The 20,550-nt window shown below is 43.0% G+C and overlaps 1 protein-coding gene across 4 annotated transcripts in view; it reads left to right on the top strand.

Annotated features, from left to right (window-relative positions):
- Positions 1–687: 687 nt before the first annotated feature.
- ERCC6L2 (ERCC excision repair 6 like 2) overlaps positions 688–20,550 on the top strand; it is a 48,159-nt gene continuing 28,296 nt past the window's right edge. The window contains exons 1-10 of one of the 4 annotated variants that reach the window (XM_035099824.2): positions 688–1,057; positions 4,265–4,325; positions 4,523–4,947; positions 7,407–7,526; positions 8,701–8,894; positions 10,648–10,809; positions 11,367–11,574; positions 13,078–13,218; positions 16,855–16,968; positions 17,297–17,416. In XM_035099824.2, the coding sequence (XP_034955715.2) occupies positions 4,307–4,325; positions 4,523–4,947; positions 7,407–7,526; positions 8,701–8,894; positions 10,648–10,809; positions 11,367–11,574; positions 13,078–13,218; positions 16,855–16,968; positions 17,297–17,416 (1,503 nt within the window). In that variant the 5' untranslated portion in view covers positions 688–1,057; positions 4,265–4,306. Of the gene's footprint in view, positions 1,058–2,064; positions 2,408–4,264; positions 4,326–4,522; positions 4,948–7,406; positions 7,527–8,700; positions 8,895–10,647; positions 10,810–11,366; positions 11,575–13,077; positions 13,219–16,854; positions 16,969–17,296; positions 17,417–20,550 lie in introns of those variants that run through there. The other 3 variants (XM_035099825.2, XM_060280106.1, XM_060280107.1) reach the window with 3 other exon arrangements.

Here is a 20,550-nt window from a genome sequence, read left to right on the forward strand (position 1 = left end):
CTGCCGCGACGCTGCTGAATCATGCTGCCAGCTCTAGGCGCAACAACTGCTCAGTAAAGCGGCTGCGCTTCAGAACCTCGACCCATAATGGCACAGGGCTTAATTTTTTTCCACACGGCTGCAGCTCCTTGGCTTTGACTCTTATTCCTGCGGACTGAGCTCCAGTCGCCGCGCCAAACGAGCAAGCGGAGACTACAGGCGAGCGCAAACCCTCCAACCTCCCTGCGAGCAAAGCGAGAACTGACGGCAGCCGGGGAAGCAGCAAAGAGAGGGAGGGGGAGGTGAAGCACCAAACTTCATTATCGCGAGAATTGGCCGCGCCAGCTGGCATCAAAAGCCGTTCGTTTTCCCACTAGAGATAGGAAAAAGTGTAGAGCCAAACGATTCGGAAGTCGGGAGTTTCTTAAGAGCAGGAACTACTGCCTGCTCCTCTCCTTTGCTTTGGGCAGGCTTCTTCTGCTCAGCCCCCATCGGCGCCAACAAGCGAGGGTGAGACAAGGAAGGGAAAATGGCGCTCGAATAACAACCATAGACTCTGCGGGTGGGCGACTCTACATGTTAAGTCTAGGGTGATTTCATTCTGAGACGAGATGATTTGTGGAGACCCGGAATCCCGCGAGACCACGGCTGGATCTCGCGAGAGCTTGCTGCTCGCTTCGAAATAGGGGAGCTTTGAAACCCCGGAAGTGGCAGAAGCTGCGGCGGCTTCTCCACACGTGAGTTCGGGGCTTTTTCCTCTCGCGGGAGAACTTCCTTTCCCCCAGCCCGGAAGTGCCCTTCGGTGCCCTTTAATTCTAGTTATTCCTGCCTACATCTGAATGCTAAAACAAGGAATAGCAGTCGACACCAAGATAATATCAACAGTTATCTGAAATATTGTTTACAGGTAATGTCAACCTGTAAACAAACACTAAACGTCCATAAAAATGGCAATAGTAGTTTCTTTCCCAAATAGGTATAAGTTTGTGAGCCCTACCCATGTTTCCTAAGGAGGTTTAACAAAGGACATCGTCCTCTTTCTATGCTCCTCCCGATGGAAACATGCAGATGGGGACAGGTAAGTTTCTACAGAGATTATTATTATTTTTTGTATTAGTGGGACTGGGGGGGTAGGAACTAGGTATGTGCAAATAGACTAGTTATTGTCTCACCTTTATACCCTTGCTTTAAGCTGCTTACATACCATCTTCTCTTGTATATTGTTTACTACAAAGTTATGCCTTATGCATTCTCAGCATATTTTTTAATTTAATTTCCCTTATTCTGCTGGTTAATTTGGTGCAATTGTGTTAGAGTAGATTTTGACAGCTCAGTGACTAAAGTACAATGGAACCTCGGATTATGAACACCTCGGTTTATGAATTTTCGGTTTATGAACGCTGCGGACCTATCTGGAACGGATTAATTCACTTTCCATTACTTTCAATTGGAAAGTTCACTTCAGTTTATGAACGCTTCAGTTTATGAACAGACTTCCGGAACCAATTGTGTTCATAAACCGAGGTACCACTGTATTTAGCAACGAAACGCCGGTTTACCGGAACGAAGTCCGAACACTGAACCACTGGTATATCACAAGTAGACTCTTTTTTGCGATTGTTCAAGATAAAACTGATTTGGGAAAGAAGCTACTTTTGCCATTTTATGGATGCTTATTGTTTGTTTACAGATACTGTAGTTGCCTTGGTGATATTATCTTGTGCATCTTAATGCTTGCTTAGAGGGCTGAGGTTGCTCTAACCCAGGCATCCCCAAACTTTGGCCCTCCAGATGTTTTGGACTACAATTCCCATCATCCCTGACCACTGGTCCTGTTAGCTAGGGATCATGGGAGTTGTAGGCCAAAACATCTGGAGGGCCGCAGTTTGGGGATGCCTGCTCTAACCTGATGTCAGGGCTGCTCGGCAAATCTGTGGCCCTCCAGAGGTTGCTGCATTTCAGTTGCATTTTCGGCATGGTCAGGGGTGTTGGTAGGGCCTTACCCTTCTTTCATGTTGTATTCATGGACATAGCTAAGATTTATGTTTGGGGGAGGGGTTAGGACACCCACCTGTTATCCTCCTCTGTCTAGCAGATTCGGAAGTCAAAAAATAAAGTAAAAATTAACACCGGGAAATACCCTTCCCACAGTTAATGAGTATATTTTGCAAAATTATAAAGAATATGCCTTTTCTCATCTTATTTTCTTTTTCATTTTCCCCCTTTGGATTTGCTGAAATGCTTTTCAGCATTTCCTTCTCCATTTCCTCCTTTTCCCCCCAAATGCGGTTTTTGTGTGCACATTCAGTAAGCATTACCCATGGAGATGCTTAGCCAGGTATTTACTCTCTGCAATGTACCAAATGACTGTTCTAGGGTACAAGGGGAGCATGGCTGAGCAAGAGAGATGAGAAGAACCTTTTCTGTGGTAGGATAAAAGATTTATGCCTCTGTTACTAGATCTATTATGTCCAGCTCTTTCAACTGGACGCGGGTGGCACTGTGGGTTAAACCACAGAGCCTAGGGCTTGCCGATCAGAAGGTCGGCGGTTCGAATCCCCGCGACGGGTGAGCTCCCGTTGCTCGGTCCCAGCTCCTGCCAACCTAGCAGTTCGAAAGCACGTCAAAGTGCAAGTAGATAAATAGGTACCGCTCCGGCGGGAAGGCCAGGGCATGTGGCCAGAAGCGGCTTTGTCATGCTGGCCACATGCCCTGGAAGCTGTACGCCGGCTCCCTCAGCCAATAAAGCGAGATGAGTGCCGCAACCCCAGAGTCGGTCACGGTTGGACCTAAGGGTCAGGGGTCCCTTTACCTTTACTATGTCCAGCTCTTTCAACTGCTTTTTGCTGAGTTTCTTCTCCTTCCACATGGTGTACCATAGTCCATCACTCAGTCGGGTTGCCAGTTGCAGCGCTAGAATGTGCCACAACGTCATCCAAGTGACTTCAACAAGCATTTCAGTTTCAAATATTCTGATTATTTCTACTTTTAGTAAAGTATTTTTGTTTATTTACTTGATGGAGGAGGGCAGCTGTCTCCCCCTGCCCCCTGGCTAGGCCCATGGCCCTATTGGTTCAGAACAGATAAAAGAAAGCACTTCTTCACACAGCGCATGGGTAAACTTTGGAACTTGCTCCCACAGGAGGCAGTGATGGCCACCAGCTTGGATAGCTCAAAAGAGGATTAGATAAGCTCATGGAGGCTATTGGTGGCTACTAGCCATGATGACTATGCTAATGCTGCTGAATGCCAGTTGCTGGAAACCGCAGGAGAGGAGAGTGGTCTTGTGCTCGGGTCCTGCGTGAGAGTTTCCCAGAGGCATCTGTTTGGCCACTGTGAGAACAGGATGCTGTTGGCTTGATCCAGAGCTCTTCTTACGCTCTTACATTTACTGTCCAGAGGATGTGGTTAATGAGTGGTCTATAAATACCAATAAACAAATAATAGTCTTCAGCTTCTGCTCTCTTTCCTGCCACCTGCTGCTTGCTGATAATTGAGTCAGTTTAGTCACACACTAGCCCCTTTCTCGAGATGTTTAGGCTGCAGCTCACTGCACGCTTACCTGGGCCAAAGCCCCTTTGTCTATAGTAAAACTGTCTTCTGAGTAAGTATTCAGGGGATCAAACTGTCAGCATTTTATACTAATTTCCTGCAGACTGGTATTTCATGAAGAATACCCACTTCATCTATGCTTGTAATTATAAATGAGGGGGAGACTTTTTGTCTTAAGTGCAGAGCACTGTTATTCCCTCTCATAGGGATGTAGGAGAAGAGGGGCTGGTCTCTTAGCTTGATGCCTCACCTGAGATCTTCTAAAGCATGGATGACTAACCCAAATCCCTCCAGAACAGGCATCCCCAAACTTCGGCCCTCCAGATGTTTTGGACTACATTTCCCATCATCCCTGACCACTGGTCCTGTTAGCTAGGGATCATGGGAGTTGTAGGCCAAAACATCTGGAGGGCCACAGTTTGGGGATGCTTGCTCCAGAAGATGCTTGACTACAGCTGTTGACTGCTGGCCATGCTGGCTGGGGCTGATGGCAGCTGGAAGCCAACAACATTTGGAGCGACACAGTTTCCCCCACCCCAAAAGTGAAAAGTACAGTTAGCTCAATGTGGTGCTTTTTCCAGCATGGAGATGTCATTATTTGGGACAAAATGTTTTGATAGCATTTGTTTCGGGTGTTCCTTTATGGAGGTTAATCGTATGTTCGAAATGTTTGATACTTGCCTCTTGTTAATACTGATTTTTTGCTTATGCTTGTTTCTTTTCTCCCTTTCAGTTTGATAGGTATTTGGGGATCCATGCTTATCTCTAACTAAGAATGAGTGATGATTTGGCAGGTGGGTGATTTATCTGTTACCTTGAAGAGAACGGTGCTAGGATGTGTCTTGATTTTTGTAGGACTAATTTAAAACAGTTCGCATCCCAATTTTTATGTGTGTTTATTCAGAAAAAAATATTGAATAGAATTTAATTAAGTACAGTCCACTGTATTTCATTCAGGTTGAAACATTATGTTGTATGTGATTTTTAACAGGCAGATGGCATGTTGGAGATAAATGCCTTGCTCCTTTTCCTGAAAATGAGAAGCTTTGTGAAGCCACAATAACATCCTTGGAAACAGATGAAAATGGGAATTCTTTTGCAGTTGTATCTTTTAGGGCCTCTCAAGAAAAGAAAATACTAGTAGCAAAACTCTGTAGTATCAAAACCAGTAAATATGCCCAGAAGAACTTAATATTTGATGACGAAGATTTGGAGAAGCCTCATTTCCCTGGCAGAAGATTTCCCTCATCTGCAGTTGACTATGAGCTGTCTAAGGATGGAGATCGGATCCCATATACAATTAATAGATATCTACGTGATTATCAAAGAAAAGGGGCTCAGTTTTTATATGAACACTCTGTCTGTGGTAACGGATGCATTCTTGGAGATGACATGGGCCTTGGAAAAACAGTACAGGTATCTTACCTCCTCTCTGCTATTCTAAGGACAAAAATGTGTTGATGTCTGGCGCAGAGTAAAGAATTGGCTGAATTTTGTGAGGGTCTCTTGTGTTCATGATGATATTGGGCACTCACAAATTTTGTTGAGTTGCCAGTCATTTGAATGTTGGTGTTTCCTGCTTTTAATGGTTCTAAGTTTTTGCTAGGGGTTTGCCATCTCGGTTTGCTCTGCTCATCAACCCCACTTACTCCTTTATCAACTCCCCCTCCTTCATACCTGGCCAACCCTTTACACCTGACCCTTAGCATCTCAGCTATGTCTTTGCCTATCCACCCCCCCCCCTTTGGTGAAATTCAACATTGTGTTTAGTCTGTGCCAAATATTGCAGCTTGTCAGGTGGAACAATCACCCTTTCCTCTCCAGGGTGGAGGACAGGGACGAAAAACCCATTGCCTGAACATGTGATGATGACTAAATGACTCCTGCCCCTTGATTTGTTCTGCTTCTTAGTATTGTGTTTGTCTGTAGCTGCTTTGATAATATTTATACCTGGGTTTTATAATTAAATAATTAATGAAATGAAACTTAGTAAGCCACAGCCACGTCCCCCCGTCCCCCAGATTTTCTCTCCTCAGTTGTGAGGCCTTTAGATACTTCAGGTGTTTAAAAAAGCCCTCTAGAAAGAATTAAGCTAATGATATTAATGAGAAAGTTGGGAGTCCATTCTTCTGTCCTGACCTTGATATTTGATAAACCTGGAAGGCAAACAGATGGCGAGACTGGAGTGAGAATTGTCACAAAGTGGTCATGAGTATACAGTCTCTACGCTTCCTTTTAAAAACAAGGCTGATTTCCTCTTGCTTTTTTATATTGCCTGTTGGGGAATTTTATTACACTCTTTCCCAGACACTGGTATATACCACTGATTGCAAAATGACAGTATGTGAGGAAAGATAGACTGTAAAAATGCTTTCTTGTCAGCGTGGGGAAGGAAGCCTGCAACATTATTTTCTCAGAATGGCAATTCATTCTTTCACTCCAAGGATGAAATAGCACTCTGCTGTGTGAGACATCCAGGGATTAAACTCCAGACTGGTTTTATTCTACAGCTTCTTTCCATAATTTACCACTTTCTCTTTTTAAAAAAACAAGTTTCCATGCATGGCTTGCCACCTATTTTGTGTGTCATTATACTTGATAATAGCTGTGGTTCATGATGAGAACCAGGAATCCAATTAGAAGCATCTTTTTCACAACAGTTTGAATTTCACTGTAAGCTGGAAGTGGATATGTGGATGAATATTTTATTTTATTTTCAAAAGCATTTTCATGGAATTTTATCCATATGACCCAAATAAAATAAAACTTCATGAGACAAATGCATAAAAACCAAGCTGAATCCAAACCAAGGCCTGCATGGGATGTTACATTTACAAGAAGAAATGATAAAGCTGGTTAATGGATGGTTATTTTAAACTTGCCTGTTTTTTTTTTCATCCTGGTCACCTAGCTGAACAGTAAAATTCTGGTTTAAACAAAACTACTTTGTGCATGTGATTAAAGTAATATTGACTTTTAATGCTACCACAAGCTAAGGGCATCATTGCATGTAACTAAATTCGTGAAATCAAAGCAAGTGCTGCAAATTGTCTTATATGGGTCATTTTCTGTGCCTGCATGGATCTCTTTATAGCAAGGGTGGGGAATCTGTGACGCTCGATCTATATTTTTGACTCCAGCTCCTATCCACCCCAGCCAGTGTGGCCCAAGGACCAAGGGTGATAGGTGTTGCAATCCACCATCTGGAGGGCTACAGTTTGCTACCCTTTATTTATATGCTGCCCATTCCATCTTGGGACATGCATTAGAACTGTACCTCTGGTGGCCCAAGATGCCATGGCTCTGATTCTGCCCAGGAAGAATGAGTCTTGTGTATCAATAAAAGGAATGAGATACTCCCAGCAGAAGAGATTGGACTCCCTGTTACACTTACCAGCACAAATTACTTGCATTTGTTGTCAGGAGGACTCTCCTTTCTGCAACCTGCACATTTAAAGAAGGGCTAGTTGGCACATGTTTCCTCATCTTGAGAGCTGGAGACTCTATGGCAGATGAAGGGTGTTTTGGGGACCCTACCTTCCCTTCCCTTGCTTAGCTGTGGGATGCAGCAGTGGGGTTGGCTGGGGGGGGTCTGTTGAGATTCCTTGTCTTTGGAGTCCTGAGACAGTGTATCTATATAAGTTCTGAGAAAACAAGTCTTAGCAAAATGTCTTTCCCATTTGTTGTGAATCTTAACTGCTTAGCTGTGGGAAATGCCGTTTCACCAGTTGAACCATCATCAAATTCCTACTTGTTCCCACAGTTCTTTGGGCATGCGAACAGTAGTCTTCCACTGTGCATCAGAGTTTTGTTCAGAGTGCGATTTGGTTATTATTTTCTCTTTCTTAAACATTTCAAATTGCATTTCTTTCTAGGTTATTTCCTTTCTGGCTGCAGTGCTGCACAAAAAGGGGACACGTGCAGATATTGAAAATAACATGCCTGAATTTTTGCGAAGAACTATGAAAAAAGAAATGCCATCTGTTCCCAAGAAAGTAAGCTTAGGGGCATCCTGAAGATACAATACATATGTGAGGTTCTATGGACCACAATTACACAGCGTGACAACCCCCCCCCCCAATATATTATAGAATATGGTGATGGCTGTTGGTGGCATGGAGAACTCTGATCCATAGGCTTCTTTGTCTCCTGTGATAATTAAAGGACCATTTGCTGACCCTTCCAGTAGCTTAGAGAATAATTGCACTTGCTTTGAAAACATTTATTTATGACCCCGATAAAGCCTAAGCAATCTCAACATAGCTGCCAAGTTTTCACTTTTCTCGCGAGGAAGCCTATTCAGCATAAGGGAAAATCCCTGTAAAAAAGGGATAACTTGGCAGCTATGAATCTCAACAGGCTACAGATAATTTAAGTGGGCTTTTGTTTCCTAACAAGCAGCTGAAGGGGGGTATGTTTCACTTCCCCATTGATACAAGGGGATTCTTCCACCTTCTTTCCTCTGTACTTCTCACCCCTAGTTGGGCTGGCCTTCAACATGACACTTCTAGGTTCTGCTTCCTGGCCTACCTTTTGTTCCTACCTCTTTCTTAATCAGCTGTGTTAAAATCCCTAGGTGCTTTGTAACAGGACGCAGACAGATCTTCCTTCCCTGCTTTGAGAGGGTGACTTTCTAAGGTTGATATAAAACAGTGGATTTTGAGGATTCCACCTCCATCACCACAAAGAGTTTTCTCTCCAGCTTTGCTTGTCACCAGATCTTGGCTAGGAGCCAAATGACTCTCTTTGACTGTCGGCATTCCCTTGCCATCTGTTCTTCCCCTCGTCTTGGGGATTTTCCAGGTTTGCTCCAAGTAGGCATGCTTAGAACTACTTGCATGTTCCTGAGCAAAAATGGGGAGAGGGGTGTTCTGTCAACTGGCAGGCCTCCCTCCGTATGGGCTGCTTTAGGCCTCATGGGATTCAAATTATGTAAGTTTGCCATAGAAACAAGACGGTGGCTACAATGAAAGTAACTCATCTGGCTGGGTCTTAATGAGCTTGAAGAACCTTTTTTTCTGGATTTCTCTCACTGTGCTGTGCCCAGGCAGCTGAAAAGTATAGGATAGCATGGGAATATTAACAGTGTGGGGGTTTTGTACTCAGACACAGCTTGTATGTATTTTGCACCTTGTATCTGTTCAGAAACCACATCACACTTCTTTCCAGCCTTTCCTGATTGTGGCACCCCTTTCTGTCCTGTATAATTGGAAAGATGAATTGGATACCTGGGGCTATTTCAAGATGATAGTTCTTCATGGCAATAGAAAGGACTACGAAATGAGTCGAATCAAGCAGGGGAAATGTGAAGTCGCACTAACAACATATGAAACCCTTCGCCTTTGTTTGGATGACCTTAACAGGTAACGCAATTCTAAAAGTTACCACTACTGCAGACAATAAGTGTGTGGTTGTTGTGGTTGTTTTTACATCCTAAAGGTACTCTTGCAAACCCAGGACACCGAATGCTTGAAACCTTTGGGAGAAATAAGAGAAAATGCATTGAGCATATACTGTATACTGTGGCTGTAATCCTATGCACACAAGTTGTCAGTGATTCCATTGTAAACTCTGGGACTTAATTTTCAATTAAACATGCATAGGAGAATGAAAGTGTCTTCAACTGCATTGCAGAAATATATGTGCAAAGGGGAAATGGTCAAATTTCTGCTTGGAGTGGAGAAATACTTCTCTAGTGTTTTTTAACTGCATGAGTGACATTTGATGAAGGCTGGGGCAGGGAACATTTTGGCAACCACCTGTCGGTGGAGGGGAAAGGGCTGTAGCCAGAAACCCCACTCTCTAGGCAAGCTTCAGCAATGCAATAGAATCATGATCTTTCTGAAATGTGAAACATTTAGTGCTTTTATTAAGTGCTATCCCTGTTTCTTCATGTAATTTTGAAAAATGTATTCAGTAGACTGACAACCAACCCTAACTTCTCCCCTAAAGTATGAATGAATATATCACCCTGAAATGGATTCTTGCTGGATGGCTAATAATTTATTGCACTTGGTTTAATCTCCCGGCCATCAGTTCTAAGTCATTCCTAATTGGTGTGCTCAAATGTTATCTAGCCCTGCCTGTAGCTGTTAAGTTATGGCTGTTATGGACTTCTTTGGATAATTACAAAATCCCAGCTGAAAGTTATATTCAGTTTCTCTCCCTGTCTCCCTTCAAAGATAAACACTTTCTCCCTAATACAGAAATCAGTTATTTTCTCTGGCTGTTTGTAAGAGGAGTGTCAAGAATTTCTTTGTAGGTACAAACAAGCAGGAAAGTCTGGTTACTGTACTGTCAGTTGGTACAACCCAGTCAGATGGGTGGCAAGCAAGCAAATAAATTATCTATCTGTCTGTCTATCTATCTATCTGTCTATCTATCTATCATCTATCCCCAGGTTTCTCTGATCAAGCCAGATACCTGGGCATCTCCCAATGAGCCCTGCTGGCTGAGCTAAGACCATATTAGGTGTTCTGCAAGCTTGCAATACTGCACTTGGCACCATGTCCCTGAGGTGTGGACAATGCTGACTTAAAAGGCCCTCGTCCAATTCTGTAGGTACTGACATCTGTGTGGAGGGATGTCAATGGGTGCTCCTCTCTGAGAAAACCAAGCAAGCTATGTCCACAGGCCAAGGAGGCTCAGGGGAGAGGTTGACTCCCATGAGTGGAATGGTCTGTATCTGTTTCTTCTTCAAGCTTGTATGAGGGGCTGGGTTTGGGGGTCGTCATTGCCACCCATATAATTTATTACCACCAAATTTCTGAGGGTGGTGGAACAGAGGGAGGTTGTAGGGAAAGTGGTGGCCTTTCAAGTATTTAGGGCTTGAGCCATGACAAACATGTAATATGGGGCATAGCTGGGAGGGAGTGCGTTGAAACTAATTTTCTTTCCTTTTTCAGCTACATTTTTTTATAAAAAAAACTTGCTGTATTTTTTTAAACCCTTTTTTTGTTTTGATACTCTGTACTCTCATTCTCCCAGAACCATGGAAAGTTCAGTCTTTAGCGTCATTGTTTTGCATAATATGGGAAACCTCATTGGCAATAGCTCATGAAATAATATATTTGGAGGATTTAGGGAGACTGTCATAATTTCTGGTTGTTTTCACAGCTTAGAGTGGTCGGCTGTCATTGTAGATGAAGTGCATAGAATCAAGAATCCGAAATCGCAAATAACCCAGACCATGAAGGCTCTGAAGTGCAAGGTTCGATTGGGACTTACTGGGACGATTCTGCAGAACAACATGAAGGAACTTTGGTGTGTCATGGACTGGTAAGCAAAATAAAAGTGAACCTTGCAAGTATAGGTTGAACGCTCATTCACTGTTGATGCCATTTTATTATTTATCTGCATACACTGACAGTGTTTTTGCACAGTGTTTTAGTTTTTGCACGGCCAGTTTTATAAATGCTCCAATACTATGTTTTAGTCCAGGCATCCCCAAACTTCGGCCCTCCAGATGTTTTGGACTACAATTCCCACCATCCCTGGCCACTGGTCCTGTTAGCTAGGGATCATGGGAGTTGTAGGCCAAAACATCTGGAGGGCCGCAGTTTGGGGATGCCTGTTTTAGTCCATGTGGTGACATGGACATCACTCTGAGGGGTACATCCTCAGGTACCTAGAAAATGAACATATTTAAAAGTATGCATGGGAATTTAGTTAGCCAGCAGATGGAACACAACAGCAGACAGAGAATCTGGATATTTGGTTGTAGAATCCTATTGGATACGTGAGTGCTGGAGTAACACACAAGAAATCACAGCAGACGGAAGAAGAGGACACAACAAGAATGACAATATGTCTACTATTTTTTTCCTGTCTCTTAGGGCTGTACCGGGACTTTTGGGAAATGAAGCGCGCTTCAAGAAGGAATTTTCTGATCCAGTAGAACATGGTCAGAGGCATACTGCAACCAAAAGAGAACTAGCAACAGGTCGAAAAGCAATGCAGAGGCTAGCTCAGAAAATGTCTCGCTACTTCTTACGGCGTACAAAAGCTCTGATAAATGATCAGTTGCCCAAAAAGGAGGACAGAGTAAGAATGATCAGCTACAATAAATTTGTCCATAGCTTTTCAGTGTGGATTTAATGAAATTTATCTTGTAGACATTTGGGGTGGGTGGGAGATCCACTCTGTCTTTTGCATGTGGGAATGCACATGCGCAGCTGTGTTTGTGCATTGGACTGGGGCTGGTGGGGCTGTGAGATACTGTTATGGAAAATCCATTTGCTGTTAGCCCTGTTCCGCAAGTACGTAGGCATGAATGGGTCTAGAGAAGGACTGAATCGCCTTCTTGATTGGTAAAATATTTTTTTCCTAATAATTCTAGTATTGTGAGTCGATGTGTAAGGAGTTAAGCAATATTGTTTTTGTCACTTGCAATTTTTCTCAATGTGGTACTTTCCACAGACACATGTAACCATTCATGTTTTGTCCAGAATTTGTAATTACAAGCCGAAATAAGTTCCATAGCTCAGTCTGCATGCTTAACATCTTCAATTCCCATGCAAAAATTTGTTAATGGACTGGTGTTGTGAAGATGTATTCATTTAAAAGACTAGCCAGAGGCTTTTTGCTCTTATACTTTATTTTCTTATGATAAATGCATGTAAAAACCTAATTGAATTGTTAAATGGAAAAACACTGCCTGGGCTTGGCATCACCATTGTGAATGAGTGCATGCATTTCACTTGCCTTGCCTTGTACGTTGAGCATAAGAGTACATTTTAGAGAATACACAGTCACACATACTTTTAATAAAGATGCACATTTGTCTGCTGCTTTTCCTTCCTTATTTATACCTACCTTTTAGCCAAAGCCTGTAATAATACAGTCTAAACTGGGCTTTCTAAAGAGAAGATTAACAGCAATGCCACTCGGTTGCCTTTAATCTTGCAGCTTTCATTTCATTTCATTCTCTTGATAATGTGAGTATATGTTCAAGATACTTTTGGATTATTATAGCACAGCATGGTGCCGCTGCTTTGTGGGTGGCCGAAATTCAGGAGTGATCCTGGGATTTCTGCATCCTGCTGGTTTAGACCAAAAGATGTCATGGAGATGCCACCCATGGTCTTTGAGAGGAAGGATAAAGTTTGCCATACCACTGTACAGAGCCCCTCCCTCCTACACCAGCAATTCAGAATGTCAATGGATATCTTAAGACCTGGCTGTTTCCCTTTATCCCCTTTGTCTGCATTTAGTGTTCTGCAATAGTATGTGCCAGGAAATGGCAAAATAGATCTTTTAAGTGGTTCGAAATCTTTGTAGCCTTCACTGATGCATTGAGAGGGATTGCCACAATTTAACTTCCATATTCGTAACAGATTGTGTCATTTAAATCTAAGATATTAGCCAACTGCATCCCCCCCCTTTATATGGTGCTAAAGTTTACATTTGTGTTGCAACAACAATGAAACATTGCATTGAGTTGGGCTGTGCCTGTCACGCTCATGATCTTCTTGCAATTGTTCATAATAGCTTAACATTTTTATTTGTGGTGTTTTCTTCCCCCCGTTTTGCATTTTATCCTACCAGATGGTTTATTGTTCTCTGACAGAGTTCCAGAGAGCTGTGTATAAGACTGTGCTGGAGACAGAGGATGTGCACTTGGTGCTGCGAGCAGGGGAACCATGCAGCTGCAACAGTGGTCGCAAGAGGAAATACTGCTGCTACAAAGTAAGATGTTTGGCCATGTTCGATTGTATTGCCAAGTTCCCTTCTGCAATGTGCATCTGGCACACTCTGCTTCCATGCTGACTTTTCACTCATGGTTCTGAAAGTGGGGCACAGATGATGGATACAACATGGCAATAAACTCGCTTACTCACCCCTCTGGCAGTCTAGGCTTTTGGATTCCCAGTACAGTGGTGCCTCGCTAGATGAATTTAATTCGTTCCACGGGTCAATTCGTATAACGAAAAATTCGTCTAGCGAATCCCATAGGAATGCATAGAATCCCCCCCCCATAGGACTGCATTAATTGAATTTCAATGTATTCCTGTGGGAAACTGCGATTCACTAGACGAATTTTTCACAAAACAAATTCATCTAGCGAGGCAACCTCCACTCGAAAAATCTCTTTGTTAAGCGAAAAATTCGTCTTACAAGGCATTCGTCTAGCGAGGGCACCACTGTACTTTCTTTTACCACTCACTTTTCTTCTTTCTATTTTCTTTCTATTAAATCTATTTGGATTTAATAAGCCTTGAGGTTGAGTTACTCAAAAAGTCATCATTAAATAGCCCCAAAATGTTGTTGTTGTTAGACTTGTTACTCTTAGGCAGGAGGAAGGAAGGGGGGGGTGCAGTGGGTGTCACCACTGAGGGGGGTGACAAAATGCTGGGTGGCACTCACTGCGGGGCCTGAGCCACACACCTCTCCTGGGAGTGACACGGTGGCCTGGGCGTGCGCAGGCTCCACACTGCCCAAACAGTAGAGCGGCTGAGTGGGAGGAGGCAGGCAGATTCCTCGGAGGCCCTGCGTTTTGCCCTGTCCCACCCCTGGGCGCGCCACCCCATGCGCCCGAGCGGCTTCCTCCGCTGCTGGTCTTAGGTTTGGCATTTAAAGTATTCAGGAGCACCCTTTCAGACTTAATTTTTGATACCACATAAAGTTTTACAGGTTTACATTGGAGCCTGCTTCTTCAGATGCAAATGTGGATTGGCTGGCAACAAGTGAATGTTTCCATTATTGGTTACACATATAAGGCATAAATGGAACGGTGTGGGAAGCAGCAACGTGGGGCGTGAGGTAGGGGAACTGGGGGTCATAATGTTCAAAAGCAGTTGCATGTGCTTAGGCTCAAATCAGACATACTGTAATGCCAAATTGTGGTTTGCCAGCTGAGAATAGTTTTGTGGGCACATGTGCTCTTTCCACCGCTTCTCAACTTCCTGGCTTTCTTAGTCCATAGCTTGCCGACATCCACTTTGACAGAATGTGGTTGGTACCTCTGGCTTGAAGTGGGTTTGGAAACCATAGCTTCAAATTCTGGTTTAGAAGGGAGGTACTAATCATTGGTTGCCCATTTAGATGTCATGGCAAACCTGCTGATAAAAATGAGGGAGGGAGTCCGCTGAGCAGGCGTCCAGTTGCCGAGTCAAGACTTGGTGTTTCAGCCACATCGAGCCTTTGTTTCACGTAGGGTTACGGGACTAAGCTATGTAGGTTTTGAAGATTTCTCCCACTGCCTGCGGTCTCCTTGCACTAATAAAAACATTTCCTTTACACAATTCTCTTTGTGCTCTTTTGTGGCGGATGGTTTCTTTGCACTTGTACTCTCATGACTGGCTTCAGCCAAAACAGCTGACTTAAAAGTAAAAAATAAAATAAAGCCCCACAAATAGACAAGGGGTGAAGAATAACATTGTAAAACATTGTTATGTATAGTATACTTTTTCAACAGCGTTGATAAATTAGTAGTAAGCAGACAACATGTAGAAAATACCGTAATTGTGGAAAAGAATACCGAGTGAGATCCTTTTTACTTGAATATTAATTAGTTCCCTGACTACGGTAATTTTTTTAATGGTGCAAAATCACATTGGACTGATCTGCTGGCTTATTTTTGTCCATATATCTTTACCATTAAAATATTCCAGTTGATTTATCTGAAGTTATCCATAAAGGAGGCTAGTCAGTTGCTTTTTAAAATATGGCAAAAAAAGAGGAAAAGGTGGGGAGGATAGTGAATATTTTTTGACATGCTCTTAGAAGTTATATTGCTAAATCACGGTACATGCAAGGATAGCTTTACTATTGCTATCCTCGTGAGATTCATAAAATGCACGGTCTTAATTTTTTTGTCATGTTTACCTCAGTGGAACTACCACAGAGTAAATGGTCAGTGAATCATCACCTAAAAATCAGCCAGGCATGGCCGGGAAAGTAGTTATTTGATATAGGTGCTGATGTCATTGCTAGTGCACTAAGAAGCTATTGGATAATACTTTCTGAGTTGTTTTAGGTTAAATATGTTTTAGATGTATGAGAAATAACACCCTGAATGCTAAGCATATGTAATGTGGCATTAATTCCCTTGGGAGTGATGCTAACTGTATGTAAGATCATAGCCTAACTTTGCTCTAAAGAAAGCAGTGAGTGTTAACAATGGTGATAAATGGGATACAATCCACCAAGGAAGACTTCTGACATGGAAATGAAGCACTGGGGTGAGGGAACATTCCCCAGGCCTGTGGCAGCCATGAGCCCTAAATTGGCCTCATTTCCAATTTAGGGGAAATTGAGGTTAAATGGTAAATTCTGCTTGAAGCTGCAACTGCAGGTTTATTTCCATGCATCTTTATTTGGTATACAGATCTGCTGAGATTGGATGACACCAATAAGCAGCAGCGTTAGAATTCCAGGATTTATAGTCCGAGAGTCAGAGAGGTGTGTGCCACCCTGTGTATCCCCCTCTTTCTTCCAAGCACTGGCAGAGCTACTCAGTTATGGTTGGCAACAGGAACGGCCAACAAGTTGTGGTCAGTCCGCTCTTTTGCAATTGATAGGAGCACATGCCATATTACCATGTCTGGCTATAAATCCAAACCAGGCGATCAGAAATGTAAAGTGCTAAATGTTGTTGTTTAGTCGTTTAGTTGTGTCCGACTCTTCGTGACCCCATGGACCAGAGCACGCCAGGCACTCCTGTCTTCCACTGCCTCCCGCAGTTTGGTCAGACTAATGTTTGTAGCTTCGAGAACACTGTCCAACCATCTCGTCCTCTGTTGTCCCCTTCTCCTTGTGCCCTCCATCTTTCCCAACATCAGGGTTTTTTCCAGGGAGTCTTCTCTTCTCATGATGTGGCCAAAGTATTGGAGCCTCAGCTTCAGGATCTGTCCTTCCAGTGAGCACTCAGGGCTGATTTCCTTCAGAATGGATAGGTTTGATCTTCTTGCAGTCCATGGGACTCTCAAGAGTCTCCTCCAGCACCATAGGAGTCTTTAAAAAATTTTAAAAGGACACCAACCAAACATCCAATTTTTGCAACAGGCAAGACCATTTGTATAGAGGTGGGAGCAGGGAGCTCTGTGCTATAAGTTTGTACTGTCCGAGAGAAATTATTATTGAGCAGTAAAATGGGAGGCCCTACGCTGTCTGCATTCTTTTCAATGTCGTGCATTCAAAAATTCCTGTCAGTTGCATGCAAAGTAGATGCACAAGGTGGTTGAGAGTGGCCTGCACCACTTGCAAGTGCAGATGGGAACAGTCCCATTTTTGAAAATTCTGCCAAAGCTTCCTGCCAGTGAGCTGCCTTGCACTTCTTTTCCCATTTCTAATATGGTTTATTATATATATATATTTCTGCAGACAAATGCTCATGGCGAAACAATGCGGGCATTGTACTTCAGTTACCTGATGGTCCTTCGTAAGATTGCTAACCATGCTGCACTGTTACAAACGGACAACACGAGCAAACAGCAGGTCAGCTTCCTTTGAGCCCACAGTATTTTGAGGATGAACTTACTGCTAAATTACATTGCTTTTCCCATTTTGATGTTCTGTTAATTGTCCATACTGTTGAAAATTATTTCAATCATATTCAGCTCATGTTCAGAGAACACAGGACTAATTCCTATAGGTTTTAATCTATTTATCAACCTTTAAAGTTAGTCAGACCATCTTGCTTGCATTCCTCCCCTGCTCCTGTAACTGTTGAAAAAGTGTTTTAGATTTCTTCTTATGCCCAGGATGTTAATTACAGATTTGCCAAATTTTAGCCTGCTTCTGCACAATGTGTGTTTCATTTCAGGAAGCCTACATCACAAGGGTGTGCAGCCAAGTGTTTTCCAAATTTCCTGATTTTGTGAAGCTTAGCAAAGATGCAGCCTTTGAAACCATTTCTGATCCAAAGTATAGTGGGAAAATGAAGGTAAATATATGAAGGGATTGAAGTACATATTATGTGGCAAAAAAGTTGGTATTAGCTTTCATTTAGCATGCATGGTTTCTTTAAGATAAAAGTCCACTGTTTACATTTCCATGACCATGTAATTCCATGAAATTTGAAATTTTCTGCATATTTCATTGTTATTCCACTCATGACAAAATATGTTGGTGCAAATTTATTGCTACCAGTACAAGAAATTGAGTTTCTGTGCAAGCAAATATACCATCTATGGGCATGTTGAAGCTCCTGTGGATCAGGTTGTGTATATATTGAATCTGCTTATTTCCACCCTAACTTTATTGCAGGTAAGATGTCTGGAAAGAAATAGACCAGAGCACACATGGAAAAGAATGAACCTTCTTCTCCATGTAATCAGTTGCCGGGCTTTACAGTCTTCTGCATTTTTATAATCTATACTTTACTACTACAGATGCACTTTAAAAAATGAAAATAGTAAGACACCAGTAAAATACAGGCTTTAATCAGATATTGTTGGCCTCAGGAGGTTTGTTCTAATTTTAAACGGTGCCAAGCTACAGCTAAGAGAAGGTTATGAAAATATTGCAGAGACAGCTTTTAAAATTAAATTTTACTTCAAAAGCTCAACTGTTTTAATTCTGGGGTTTTTAACATATAAAAAGGCAGGCATAACCTATATCAATAAACCATTATGGCTGAGAAATTGAGCAAGAGTGAAAGTGCTGGCTGAATAGCTATGGCAGTAATAAGGTGGGGTTTGGGATTTTTATTTTTTATTGCATCAGCTTATGCAGTTTCCAAAGTATTTCAGCTCTGCCGTGCCCCTGCTTCTGTTCATCCACAAACTATCAACGATAACTTCTGTGTAAAATAACACAGGAGGCATCTGACACGGCATTATTGGGCATCACTTAGTGAGTGGTTTTCCCCCCTGAAATAAGACTGTTAAAGTGCCCTGCTGATCAGGCCAGTGGCTTGTCCAGCTTGCTGGTCTCACAGTGGCCAATCAGATGCCTATGGGAAGCGCCAGAGCAGGAATTGAGAGCAATATACTCTTCCCATTGGTGATGCCCAATGACCAGTACAGTGGTACCTTGGTTTGCAACCATTTTGGATTACAACCACGTCTAACCCGGAAGTGTGTGTCCCTTTTTTGGGATTAAAACCCATTTCTTTTTGGAGGCCCCATTGGCGAAAGTGCGCCTTAACCTGTTTTAGTTTGCAACCGGACCTCCGGAACGGATTATGGTTGTAAACCAAGGTACCACTGTATTCAGAAGTAGGCTAGGTTGAGAGGTAGTGACTGGCCTAGTGGGCTTCAGGGCAGTCTCGAGCAGGTCGGGCGCCCTGGCACTGAGGCACGGAGATCGCTCCAGCGCCCTCGCAGCACGCAGCATGGCTTCCGCGCGGCTTTGCCGCACAGCGCCCCGCCCGCGGGCCCGGCGCCCTGGTGCCCCGCGCCACTGGGACTATACCTAGAGCTGGCCCTGGTAGGCTTTATGCCTAAGTAGGCATTTGAACCCTGGTCTCCCAGGTCTTAGTCCAACACTGTAACCACTACACCATATTGGTTCTCTCTCTCTATGTGTTGATCTGCTTACCTTTTATGCTTTGCGCATTCTGGATTCATATGGTTTTCCTTTTCAGTCTTAGCTATTTGTTCCTCGCCTTTCTTCTGATCTGCCCTGTGGAATAGTGAAATACCTACCAGGCTGTGGAGCCCTCTTAAATTCCAAAATGACATGACATTGGTTTATTTTCTTTAAGCAAAGTGGATTTGTTTTCAGGATACCCATTTGGGAATTAATTATGTGAGCATATTTGTTCTCCTCGCTTTCCCCCCCTGGTTGTTTTGTAGGTAAACTCATTTTACCCTTTAATTCGACCTCCTTGTACCTAAGAAAATAAAATTGGAGTCTGAAATGGCAGGACTTGATTATTTTTTTGCCCATTAAAACGATCCAGTTTTGACAATTTCTAATTGAATTGAAAACCAAAGCTCTCCAAATATTTCCAATTCGTGCCTCTTCAATTCACCGTGAAATTGGATGATTGGGCCTACAGTGTGGGTTATGAACAGTACGATTGCTGCTTTGTATTCAAGATTTTATCTGCCATTATAGAATTAATCAGATAAATCTCCTCTTGTCATCTGGAATGTTTTGCTTTCAGGAAAATCTGTGCAAATTAAGAGGTTAAGTATTTATCACTGAATCAATAGCATTGTTTAAATATTTATTGCCCATTGGGAATAGGCAACAGACATTGGACAGAAAAATTCCTCTTTCCCCTTTTGTGTCTTGCTTCTGCACGGCGCTCTGGAATTACTGTTTGCCAGATGTGGACATGCTTCTTTTGAGAATAACAGTATCACTGTTATACAGAATGCTCTGGATTATTTGCTTCCCTACCAGAAGAGCATTGCGTGTGGGCGGATTATTTGCATTTCAAGGTCTGTGCAAAGTCTGGGAAGCCACGACCTACTGTAAACAGACCAACAGAGGACACTGGGAGCGGGGAGGGGCATACAGCTGGCTGATTATTATGAGAAGCCAAGTTCCAAGAAGTTCTGAACTTGGATGTTGTGCAGCAGGCTTAAAAGAGGGTTGGTTCACTTCAGGGTGACTATTATGCTCTGGGTTTTTTTTTTTTTAAATGTCGTGTGGTCATGGCCTTGTAGATTAAGGCTATGACATGATGGGCAGCTACAATGCTACAAATGTGTGATTTGCCGTCCTTGCATTGTGTTTGCATTAAGATCACACCTCCTGCACTGATTCATGAATTTTCTTTTATAGCTGTTTTAACCAAAGCTGTGCGTTATCTGTACATTTTGTAAAATGTTTATTTTATACATGTTTAAATGAGTGCGCGCGCACATCTATATCTCTGATCATTTGGTATCTTCTTACGGAGCAATCCAAACACAAGATTCACTGGCATAAACGGAGTTTGGAATAGGTGCGTCTCCAGCAGAACTAGCTGAGTCTGGGCTCACCTGGGGTTAGGCCAGCTGGGGTCCCTCATCCTGGCTCAGCTGGTGATACACTGGTGTAAACCTTTCATTCTAGCACAGCCGCAGCTCGCCTGGGGCAAGCTCCACAGATGGGGCATTCCGGGGTAGTGGCAGGGGACAA

The sequence above is a fragment of the Zootoca vivipara genome, chromosome 11 (genome assembly GCF_963506605.1).
Source record: "Zootoca vivipara chromosome 11, rZooViv1.1, whole genome shotgun sequence".
In the NCBI taxonomy this organism is placed as follows: Eukaryota; Metazoa; Chordata; class Lepidosauria; order Squamata; family Lacertidae; genus Zootoca; species Zootoca vivipara.